The following is a 12516-nucleotide window of genomic DNA, read 5'->3' as shown; positions in this document are numbered from 1 at the left end:
ACTTACTAGAGCAGGTCCATTCAGAATTGATGTGTGGGAGGGTGCTCTCCCACAACTTTTAGCCAAGTGGTTAGAGCACGCGCGTGCAAAGTAAGAGACCCAGGTTCAATTTCCCCCTCTGCCAGAGGAGGCTAAAAATTATAAGGTGGCAGCAGCAGTCACGTCACCACCACCTCTGGTTGTTTTGTGTGTAGTGAGGCAGGCGCCTAACTCTTGCTCAAACACAGCTTATGTGCCTGTCTCCAGACAGCCGGTTCCCATTTGTGGATCCCTAAGATGACATAGGCACCTCCCTGCAGCCTGGACTCCAGCAGCTCTCTGACATAGGGGTGGGGCTGAGCACACACTCTTCTCGTTGGCATTTCGTTGGCTAGCTTAGGCAGAGCCTCACCTAGTGTGCTGGCTTTGTGGAGTGCATTCTAAGGTGCCCGTCTCTCTCCATTCATTGTCTAGGGAGCCTAATTTGGCCGTGTGGATTTCAGTGTTATTCCTGTGACTTCCTAGGCACTGTGACCCTCAGCGTTGCAATGCCTAAGTTCCTTTCTGGATCCCAGCTTTGTCGCATGTTTCTCTTAATATAGTAAGGATTTTCACTCCCAATTCTCCCTGCAGGACATAATTAACTCTTCATCTCTGTAACTAACCCTTTTGTTTCTTCCTCCCTTACAGTTGAGGAGAATGGGCTACTTCTGTCACCCATCTCAAACAAACAAACAACCCTCTTCTTCCCTGAAACTGGCTGCTATGGTGCATATGAGAAACTTTCTTAGCAACCTATATTGTGTGACCAAAAGGGAGCAATGCTGCTATTCCAGCTGTTATTTTTCGGAGGACTCCATTCCTTACACTTAATTCCCTCACTGTACGATGATAAATTCTGATGATTAATGGTGTTGCAAATCCAACTTGCAGTATGCAGGACTCCTACAGTGAAATAAAGATGATCCCTTAAAAAATGGAATGAGTGGCAACGCCCTTCCTTATCTGCCTCTCTTATTTCTCCCTCATAATGCAACCTGTTTCTCTTTGATCTTTTCCCCAGATCTGATCTTCATCTTATACTATCAGTTCATTTATAGATATATTGGTGACTCCTTTTTTCTCCTTTTGTGCTTCTTTTTCTTTCCCTTTTCTCTATTCTCTGCACGATTTATAGCAATGCTCTCTCCACCTCCAACCTCTTTGGCAACCTTTGTGTGCATTAGCTTAGTAAACTGCTGTTTTCAAATCTTTCCTGCTTCAGTGCTCCCCTTGATCAGTGGTGCCCCACGATGCACTGTGCATATTTCACCCAGGGAAGCTCATAGGTGCCCAGAATTTTGAATATAACATCTGGTCTGGTCCCAGCAAAGATTTCCAGATCACACAAGAGTTTGCCCCTGAGCAAAGGGGTAAAGGGCCCTATGTGGAAATGGGGCCAGGAAGAGAAAAGAAAATTAAGGGGAAAAAGGGAAATTAAGGCAGCTTTATTAGGAATCGCTGAACAGGTCTGAAGAGCAACAAATTGCAGTCGGGGTGGGTGAGGGAGGGAGGTAAAGGAACTAAAGTACAAAAAAGCAGCTATGGGTCCATGATAATTAGTGGAATTATGAAAGTTATCAGTTCAAGCCAGGATGTATTTTTTCCAAACTATTTCCCCGAGCTCCATTTTCAAACCAGCTGATGAATACATGCAAAACTGTGAGAAAACTTGAATCACTAGTTACAATTATAGGATCTACTGCTTGCACAGCAGTTGAGTTCATAGACATAAATAAACAGGAAAACAAGGTTATTACTCTCTAGGAGTTGTCATCTGGAGGGGGAGAGAATGAGAAATCAGAGCAGTGAGGAGCAGAAAATTCCTTGGTGTTAATGACTGGAAATCTGCTATTTCAGTCTGTGGGTTAAGAGTTTAATATCCTCATTGATAATATGAATAGGTAAATCTTACCATCTGCCACTTCCCATTGTAGTAATAAACAATCTTTTGTAAATCAGAGCATACTATTGTGGTATGAATAGTGTGGATCATTTATTCATGCTTACATAAAATCCTTCAGTTTTAAGATTTAAAAAAATACAGTCAACCTGTGGAACTCTTTGCCAGAGGATGTTGTGAAGGCCAAGATTATAACAGGGTTCAAAAAAGAACTAGATAAATTAATGGAGGATAGGTCCATCAATGGCTATTAGCCAGAATGGGCAGGGATGGTGTCGCTAGCCTCTGTTTGTCAGAAGCTGAGAATGGGCAACAGGGGATGGATCACTTGATGATGACCTGTTCTGTTCATTCCCTCTGAAGCACCTGGCATTGGCCGCTGTTGGAAGACAGGATAATGGGCTAGATGGACCATTGGTCTGACCCAGAATGGCCGTTCTTATTAATCATCTATTTGTCATAATTAAAAAAATAGAACTCTTGTTTACATTCCTTTCTCCAAGGAAATTTTTGGAGCTCAGTTCTAATTCCTTAACTATGTTTTTTCATCCATGTGGCACGGTCTGTTTTTAATTGAAAGTTACTCATGAGTGATAGTGTCTTTTTAATTTAAATAAAAAATAAACAATTGCCAGAAGCCTATCTTTTTTTTTTTAAATGGCAGTAGTGCATACCAATTATCTGGTCTTTACAAATAAGTATAAAGGAGAAATGCATGTTTTTAAACTCAAATGTTGGGCCAAATAGATTTCAGTGCTATTTTTATATGCCATAGATAAGAGCTTAGGGAAGGGGGAATAACAGAGATTTTTGGGCAAATTAACATGATTTTGTATCGCAGCATGGCAGAGGGTGGGTATGTAAGAGTTACGTAGAGGTGGAGAGGATAGGGCAGTTAAGCTTAGGAGGATGGAAGTGCTAGAGTATTGCCAAGTGTTGTTTTGTATTGTTACACATGTAATAAAATAACCTTTTTGTTTTCATTTTTGAAAACCATTTAACCAAAAATCTAATACAGAAAAAATGAAGTTTAATGTCTCCCACAGACAATTAATAAAATGTCACCTACGTCCTTAAAAATGACTTTGAGACAGCTTAGAGAAGGAGCTTCCATGAACTTGCAAGATGTACTAACTATGGAATATAGACTGAGCCAGGCATGCATGGTAAGAAAAAAATACGGTACATTTGCCCCTTCCAGACATAATGAGCTGGTTGCCCACTTTTGCAATTCCATACTAATTATACCAACAAATATAGTTGACAAATATATCACTGTCAGTATCTTAGTGGTGTCTTTGTTCAAAATGAGAGTTTCCATTTGTATGCCTACTTGTGCAACTGGAAGGAAAGGTAGCCAGCAAAACAAGATTATAGGAGGGACAATGGTTTACTAAGAAAACTATGGTGAAGCTACAATATGGAGAATTAAATAATAAGTAGCGTACTTAGCTTAGTGAAGTACTTAGCTTAGTGAAGTAGTTCTGGCGCAGCAGCATAATTGTCTGAATGAAACCCTGTAAGATTCCTGACAGGAAGCCTGCTTTGTTCATTTAGTCACTTTGTCATATAAAATATTAAATGACATAAAAATATTATTTTTGAATTGATAGTTTTGTTTAAGATAGACATTGGAAATGTGTGGCATGCCTCATTCATACTGAAAATATTGTTACTCCTTTCCTGAAATGAGTATTGTCACTCCATTTCTAATAAAATGCGATCAGGATTTGATCGAACATAATTATTTAACTGAAAAGTGTGATAAGCATACATAGTACATCACAAAACGAATGAAGACAAGGGCTCTGCCTTGAGGAGTTTACAGTCTGAAGACCAATCCTGTAAGCCCTCATTGTGTGGAACTCCCATACAATGGAAAAATCAATGAGATGTGCCATGGGAGGATGATGTGACCATAATTCAGTTAACCACAGTGCACAGGACAGCAGTTCAAATGTTAGAAGGTTTGGTGCTATGGTAGTAAGATGGATCAGTATAGGAAGATTTTGGATGGGAGGAGAGCACTTGGTGGATTGACCCAGAAGGTTGTTCCAAACATAGGGTGTAGCATGAAAGAAGGTGCAAAAGCCAGAATTGAGAAAAGAGAGAAGGGAGCAGTTAGGTGAGAACATCCAGAGCAGTGTAATAAGAGTAAGAGAAAAAGACGAGCTCAGTGGAAGTGGAGTTGGGTAGAGGCTTGGGTAGCATGGACTTGATGCAAAAGCAAGGATCCCGCAGTGAAAGGGGGTGAAATGGAATGTATTGTTTTACATGTTTCTTTGTCTTTCAGAGTGGCCATGACTTCTATGAAGGTGTTCGAGCAGGTAAGCATACACACCAGAAAGATTACTTAAAGTTAATAGTGGGTAAAACACATTGCTTTATTGCTCATTTGTAGATATAAGTAAACGTGCAGCAGTTCATTTTTACAGTAATATCCAGTATCATCATCTTAGAGAATATGGTCAGTACATTAATTTATCCTGCTCATTGTATTCCCTCCATGCACCAACTGGCCTGTTGTCATTCTGTAACACGATAGAAAAAGGCTTTCTTGTTAATGTAAAGTATTTTTAGTGTTTTGTAGACATGTTCCCCTTGCACCATTAACTGCTAGTACAGCACCATGAGAACATTTGCACCAGGTCATTGAAAGAAACAAGATATATCCAGTGTGGGCAATAATGAGCAATGACGATGTGAAGCATGATCTACCATCATTCATGCATTCAGTTTGGTTCTGGTGTCAGCCAGAGTGCTAGGCAGTCAGACAGCTCTAAAGTGATTTACAAAATCAAAAGGTAAGAAGTTAGTAACGGATACATTGGTTGTTTCAGGGTGGAAGCACATTCATTATCACAGGAACTATTTTTGGTCAAATGTCTCATTATCATTACATGTATCTTACAAAGGAAAACATTCCTGGATACTGTGACAAAGTTCCTCCTCTACCTTGGTGGGTCTTGCACTTATTGGCGGATTTGCTCACCTCGGAGATTCACAGCAGCCCTCAGTTTGGCAGTTTTCGTGAACCTACAGTTCAGGTCAACTTCTCCTGTGTCTGATGAGGAGTTGGGAGGTTTGGGGGGAACCTGGGCCTGCCCTCTACTCTGGGTTCCAGCCCAGGGCCCTGTGGAATGCAGCTGTCTAGAGTCCCTCCTGCAACAGCTGTGCAACAGCTACAACTCCCTGGGCTACTTCCCCATGGCGTCCTCCCAACACCTTCTTTATCCTCACCACAGGATGTTCCTCCTGGTGTCTGGTAATGCTTATACTCCTCAGTTCTCCAGCAGTCCGCGTTCTTGCTCTCAGCTCCTCACACCTGCACCACAAAGTGAAGTGAGCTCCTTTTTAAACCCAGGTGCCCTGATTAGCCTGCCTTAATTGATTCTAGCAGCTTCTTGATTGGCTGCACATGTTCTAATCAGCCTGTCTTAATTGTTTCCAGAAGGTTCCTGATTGTTCTGGAACCTTCCCTGTTACCTTACCCAGGGAAAAGGTAACCTACCTACTTAACCTGGGGCTAATATATCTGTCTTCTATCACTATCCTGTAGCCATCTGGCCCGACCCTGTCACAGTACATAAACTTTTGAATTTTTTAAACCATTTCTCAGTATTAGGTAGGCAGGAAGGGAAGTGGCAGCAAACAGCGGGGCTTTTGTCTATTGGATTGATCTGGGAGTCAGACTAAGGTTCTCTCCCCAGCTCTACCATTGAGTCACTATGTGACCTTGTGCAAGCCTCTCAATTTCCCCATCTGTAAAATGGGACTTGGTGGTTATTTAAGAGCTGATGCACTTAGCACAGCGTGAGACACTGTTGGAGATGGTTTCCTAAAGAGATTACAGTGTAAAACAGCAGATGTAGTTAAGACTGAGAGACCTAGATGAGATTTTAATTCAATTTATTTATTTCATTTAAATATTATTTCCTTTTCTCTAATAATCCTTACCTACTTTTGTAAAGCAAATTTAAGCTCTGTGGATTAAGGATGTTAAGTGTTAATAAAGAAACCTCAGGCCATATCTATCAAAGGACGGTATGATATCATTGTGTTTGCAAACAAGAGAAGGAAACATGCACAATTTAAAAGATGCTGTTCCTAGAATATGTTCTAAATCTATGGGAAAATATGCACAATCATGGAGATATATCTGTATGGAAAATGGCAGTCCTCACTCAAAGGCCGAGAGAGAGAGTCAAGCAGCAGACGTGATTCTCCTTTGTAATGCACAAAGTCATTAAAATCATCTGGGAACTGGGCAGAGGACAGAGACAGATTCCTTGTCATACTGTTCAAGATAATCAAACAGACCGCTGATTAAGAAACAAGCATGAAGAGGCAACAGTTGGGAAACTTCCATTGGCTGCATAATATTTCTTTCTTGTGTACGTTATAGCACAATTACAGGATTAGAATAGGCCTGCAGGTAATAGAAAATATTCAAATTTCATTGTGCAATATATAATTGGCAATTTTATCAATTGTTCTTGAATCATTTTTGACCCCAAGCTGCCCCCTACTCACACTGATTAGTACCTTACTCTGTGAATAATCTCCCTGAAATCAATAAGACCACTTGTCAGATAAGGTACTTATTTAATGTGAGAAAGGGTGGCAGAAACTGTCCCTTAAAGATGAACTGTAATATTTTATTTTTTTCATATATACACACACCCACCCAAATCATTAACAGCTTGATCTTTCAAGGTGCTGAGCACCCTAAACTTCCATGAAACGGCTCAGCACTTCACAGGATCAATCCCTACTTTAATAATATGTGGATTTAAAAATTAGAACAATATTTAAGTGGTTGCCATTAAAAGACAGCATTTGCCAAGTTATCACAGAGGGGTATCATAGATAACAAAGCTTTGCCCTATATGGAAGAAAAAATGTGAAGGCATCGAGTGGCAAATGTGATTAGTTGCAATAGCACAGGTAGCTAGGCAGAAATGTATGTGTGGAATTTTCAAAGTAGTTTAGGTCTGTCTATTATTGGTTTCACATCTCCGCCACTGCAAATGGTTGTAGTGCTGCTGCTTTCCATCCTGGAGAACAGACATTCTTCTGACATAGGGCTCGTCCCTGAGAAGTGCTGAGCGGATGGATGTGCAAATCCCATTAAAGCCAATGCAAGTTTCAGGTGCTAATCACCTCTTAACATCGGTCTGTAATCAAATGCATGAGAGTCTGAAGAACTTGTTCTTTGGAGGTCAGATATTTACTAGTATTAAAAGTGGAGTTCTGTTAAATCAATGTTAATTTTAATAACAAGTAATGAACTTGCCTTAAATCAGCTGCGGAAGTCTCCCAACTTTCTCATCTGTTCCTGTTTGGCAACTACACTTCCCTCCCAATATCAAGCCAGATGAAAACTTGCTGTTTCTTGAGTCATTTTAATTGATACTATTTGAGAACATTTTAACAGCCCAGATTCTGTGATTATGGAATGTTTGGTTTCCATTAAAGAAGGCAAACTGTGGCTACTTGGACAAAGATTTAGAAAGGCAAAGCCCTGGGGTCAAAGGTCCTTCAAAAATCTGACCTATGAAACAACACAGCGTACTGCTAACTGGCAATCAGCTGCAGCAACAAGCAAGGAAAGAAAAAAGTATGTTTAGGATGAACAGGGTCAGTTGTGATATGTCAGGCAGTCCTCAGGGTTTTGAAATTAGCCTGAAAAGGAAAGGGATAGTTTTAAGCATAAGAAAAGGAGCTTCCTGCTAGTTGTTGTCTCCTGTTTACTGGATGAAACCTATCTTGTGCATATAGCCTCCATTATCTCCAAAGGCAGAGGCTGTAGGGAAACAAGTTCTGCGACCCTAACTCCCTAGCTGGCCAAGTCATATTTGGTTTCAGCTGTGCTTGAAGATGTCCATAAGTAACCCTGTTAAAATTCCAGCCATGTTAAATGTCGTCACTGAGCCTACCACATTCCTTTCGGGTCTAACTTAACCTGCTTCCTAAGGGACAAGAGAGTGAACATATTTGCTACAGCAGCAGATCTAGGGCTTCTGGGGGTGGCACTAGCCCTCCCCTCTTCAATAAATAAATGACTAGATGCTCAAAGTGTATAATACTTGTTAAGCTACATGTCCTGAGACTTCATGGATTGAGGTCCAGGAAGGACCGTTATGATTATATAGTTTGATCTCCAGTATAACACAGGCCATAGATGTAAATAAGGAGAATGGTTTAACTGCACAGTTGTGTAAAGGACGGGAAGTTTTCTGTGCAACACACAGAACAGGTGAGTCTGGCTTGAATGTTCTAGAGGCAGGAGGTGGAAACTGAACCAGCACACACTTTGAATTTTAACAGCAGAATGATTGATTGGTCTTTCTCCCCTAGAAGCCGCAGCATAGCTCCTTCATTCAAACCTGTACAGTAGATTACCCTCTTATGCAAATTAAAATTCCTGTAGCCATAATACTGACCTTTGAGGAACAAGGGTAAAAGGCTTTCTGCCCACTATCTAATGAGTCATGACTGGAGCTTAAAATAAAGAAAGCCCAAGTCAATATGATCACAGTAAAACTAAAGAACATCTTTTCTTTTCATCTGAATACATTTTTAAAATTTAAATTTGGAGGGCTTTTATTTTTCAATAACTTATTTAGTCAAATCATTGAGCTACATAATCAGACCTTTAAGAGTTCCCTGAAATTGTATACAGAGGCATCAAAAACCTTCTTGAAATTCCATTCAGATTTTTTTCCACACCATATAATACTGTTTATTGTTCCTTTCTGATGGAGGCAGTCTCTTGCTGGTTATGTAAAAGTCTCTTCTACGGACATATCAGTAACAGTAATTAGCCTCTGATTAGCTCATCTCCAGCTACATGTAAGAGATCCACATGGAATTTAAGTTTATTACTTTGCCTTCTCTTTTTTCCTAACTAAGATACATTTCTTCTCCTGGTCTGTTGGGAATGGATCGCTGCATCGTATTTTCTTGTGTTATATTTTTGCATATAGCCCATTCATTACTGATTTTTATATACAGCATTGGGGGCATATTCCAGTATTGTGCAGAACATACATATTACAGTGGTAATTCTTCAGAGAAATTATATAAGTCTTCTCTCTCTTAATAGCTACGTATAACTACTGTTGATTTTCCTATAAGGATATCCTGCCATATTGTTTTCCCCATTATTATTATATTAGTTTATATGACATTCCCATAGGAATCTGAGTGTCTACCCTCTACAGTCTTCAAAAGTGAGATTCTACATGAGGATTTAATAATTCTTTAACTGAAGCATCCTACATAGAGCCCTATACCTCCATCCAACCTCCTGGAGGTAGGCTATATATGTTAGGATTGAGCAGCAGGTCTACAATAAATGACTGGTTAGAGGCTTGCTTGATAATAGTATTGATCATCACTCATAGTTTGTGAATGCTATATTGGATGGGGTCATTATGGGGATTTCTGGAGCAATAAAATATTCCCAGTGTCATGCAACTCAAGGGTGTGACTGTTCAGTGAACATTCATAAAAGGGTAAAAAGTTAAGCTGAAGCCAAATATACTGTACTGCATATTGATTTTACTCTTGATATATACTAAATATAGCAACAGTATAATCTACTGTCTTGATGTGATCTGAAGACCTCTTGATTGAGAAAATTCACTAATAACTTCACCTTTTTGTACTTTACCTGATAGTGCTGATTGACAAAGACCAAGTTCCAAAGTGGAAGCCAGCTACCTTAGAAGAAGTAACAGATGAATTTGTGGACAATTGCTTTAAGTCACTGGGAAACAGCGATCTCAAATTATAATGATGGTGTACAAGCCTATCAAGGTTGTATTCATCTATATAATTCTAGGATAGAAAAATTAATAATGATGCAGAGACTTTGATGAAGGAGGTATGGTAACACTCTTGTGTCTAATCTGCTTGAGATGCATAGTCCGTAGCTTTTACTGCATCTGTAGTACCATAAGAAGAAAACTGAATCAGGGGAATAAACTACTTTAAGAAAAAGCCGTTTAGTAATTGCTGTTATGTAATAAAGAACATTTGATTTTTGGAGACATCTGTTAGTTTAGTGGGGCGATGCTGAGAAGGTGGCCTGGTTCAGTGAATAGTATACTGGTCTGGGAGTCAGGGGATCTGGGTATTCCAGGGTCTACTACTGATCCACTACATTGGTTCTCTGCCTCTGTTTCTCCTTTATGAAGTGTAGATAAAAATATTTAACTTCATAAAGCACTCAGCTACAGATGAAAATGCTCTGTATGTATGCGCGCACGCGCACACACACACAGAGCTTGGTAGTGGGTAGTATTTTCAATACCACCAAAGTAAACAGACAATTCTAATAACTTCTTGGGTTGACAACAAGAAGTTGCTATGCTACTGATTTAGCATCAGGTCAGTATTATGACCTAGTATTTGATAGAGCTTCATTGTCTGGAATGGAAATCCAGTTTTACAGATTAAATTGCCAGCCAACCTAGCGTATGAATAATATTTTACAGAGCTGACAAGTTTTAACTGTATTTTTAATACAACTGCCATTTACCACACTTTATTTTTACAGTTTAATCTCTATAAAGATAACTCTGCATAACAAAGGATTTACCTTGACTTGATAAATCACTAGTGAACTTTCCCTGGTTTTGTGATGACAGTTGAATTCAGTGGTGGAATAATTGCCTCTGAGTGTGGTGAACATTGAGGGCCAAATTCACTGTGTCAGCACCTGTAGCTCTGTTAACTTTAGTCATGCACAGATGAACTTGACAATGCATGTCTGCAATTTAACTGTACTGACCAATAAGTGATAATTCTGTTGCTACTTCACAGGTGTAGAAGGGTCACATGCAGCCTAACGAGGAAGATCTGTTGCATGGGGGCAAGGGCAGGATTTGTGGAGGCTGTGAAGCGGGTACACACCCCTAAGTGATGCATGCTTAGAGAATGTGAGCAGAGGGACTGGAGAATACATTGCTACAAGGATCCTCAAGTCCAGTGGTTTTCAACCTTTTTTCATTTACATACCCCTACAAAATTTCAAATGGAGGTGTGGAGCCCTTTGGAAATCTTAGACATAGTCTGCAGACCCCTAGGGGTCATGGACCACAGGTTGAAAACCACTGACCTAGTCTATTCCCTCAACTAGTGGGTGTGGGGAATGTATGGGTAGGCTTAGAAGCCTACTCCAGTCCTTAGTCTGAAGTATCAGCTGTAGAATGGCTCTGCTCCTGTTGCACATACAGGTTCTACTGAGTTCTCCCCTGCTTTGCCCAGTTCCCGGGGATGGATGCAAAGGAAATGATACAATGTAAACTCAGTGGCAGGAAAACCAAGTCTGCTGGCTAGGCCCAGTGGCTAATGAACTTCTTGTCAGCAACAGCAGCTAGAAAAAAGATGAAGGTAAAGATTGGAAAGACTCTAACCAAACCATTATTAAAAATGACTGAAAACTGCTGTCTGGCTGCAACATTCATGCTCCGGAGCTAGTATGTCATTTTCACTTTCTTAATAAAAAATAAAACTGGAGTTTAAGTTTCCCAGATTTAAGAGCTTGATTAGAAAGCCCCTGTCGGTGCTGCAAAAAGCTGCAGCTAGCTTGACTATTTCAACTTAATAGAAAATAGGTCCAGAGGAGAAGGAAGGGGGGAAAAGGACCAGGAAACTTTTTTTAAACCATCTAATAAAAAACCCTCCTCAAATGTGCATTAAAGACTGCTGTTCCATCTCAGACGTCTGCTCATCTTAATAATGCCCTGAAGTTCCACAAGTAACAAGAGCCAATGGATGTAATTATATCCTTAGTATGTACAATTAACATTTCCACGATTCTGTACGTCATACATGGCCACTGATCTATGTTCTGTTTGTTCAAAATGGAGACTGCTTTATATAGTTACTTTGACAGGTTAAACTTCAGCGACTCTTTTTCCAGTTATTTCTATGGCAATAGAAGAGATCATCACAAATGTAAGTTTTTGACTTCTCTGAAGACTCTAGTCAAGAGTAGGAAAATGAGCTGAAAGGGGAAGAGCTTTTATTCAAACAAATGTGTTCAGTAATTGGCACCGCCAAAATAAAATAAAATGACGAAGCAGAAAGAGACTGCAGAATTGTTTACAAGGTGCTCAAAGGGGTGCAGCAATTAGCCCTACATGCTAGGTAATTTAGGCAGCTAGTTGACCTGTAATCTCTTGGTGCAAATAATTAAGGGAGAGAAAGAGAAAAGCACTGGTGTCTTGACTATTCACTAATAGCTCCTCTACTCAGTGGTCTCGCCTTTAAAGTGCGGTGGTAAAATTTCAGTCCAGCTGCCAGTTATTAATGGTAAAATTTTCAAAAGTGCATGAGTACCAAGGCACTTTTGAAGCTTTTATTCTTAAAGACAAAAAAAAACAACTTTAAATGATTATAAGCTCTGAAGTAAGGAAGTTCTCATTTATTCAGTAAAATTCTGTTTCATTATTCTTGTGCAAAATGTAATAGTCATCTATTATGTGTTTAATAAACAAGGCCAAGAGTTTGAATCTCTTGAGGCAGGAGTCATGCCTTCTCTGCTTGCAAAGTACATAGCATACTGCTGGCATTGCAAGATT

At 39.8% G+C, this 12516-nt stretch overlaps 1 protein-coding gene across 3 annotated transcripts in view; it reads left to right on the top strand.

Annotated features, from left to right (window-relative positions):
* The window catches only part of HIBCH (3-hydroxyisobutyryl-CoA hydrolase), a 100727-nt gene extending 88443 nt beyond the window's left edge, over positions 1–12284 (top strand). For 2 of the 3 annotated variants that reach the window (XM_038421344.2, XM_043505470.1), the window contains exons 12-14: positions 2968–3087; positions 4215–4248; positions 9607–12284. In XM_038421344.2, coding sequence (XP_038277272.1) covers positions 2968–3087; positions 4215–4248; positions 9607–9722 — 270 coding nt within the window. In that variant the 3' untranslated portion in view covers positions 9723–12284. Of the gene's footprint in view, positions 1–2967; positions 3088–4214; positions 4249–4501; positions 4726–9606 lie in introns of all 3 variants that reach the window. The other variant, XR_006278058.1, reaches the window with a different exon arrangement.
* The last annotated feature ends 232 nt before the right edge of the window (positions 12285–12516 follow it).

The sequence above is a fragment of the Dermochelys coriacea genome, chromosome 11 (assembly GCF_009764565.3).
Source record: "Dermochelys coriacea isolate rDerCor1 chromosome 11, rDerCor1.pri.v4, whole genome shotgun sequence".
Lineage (NCBI taxonomy): Eukaryota > Metazoa > Chordata > Testudines > Dermochelyidae > Dermochelys > Dermochelys coriacea.
Note: the sequence above shows the minus strand (reverse complement) of the source record. Positions and strands in the feature narration are given on the sequence as shown.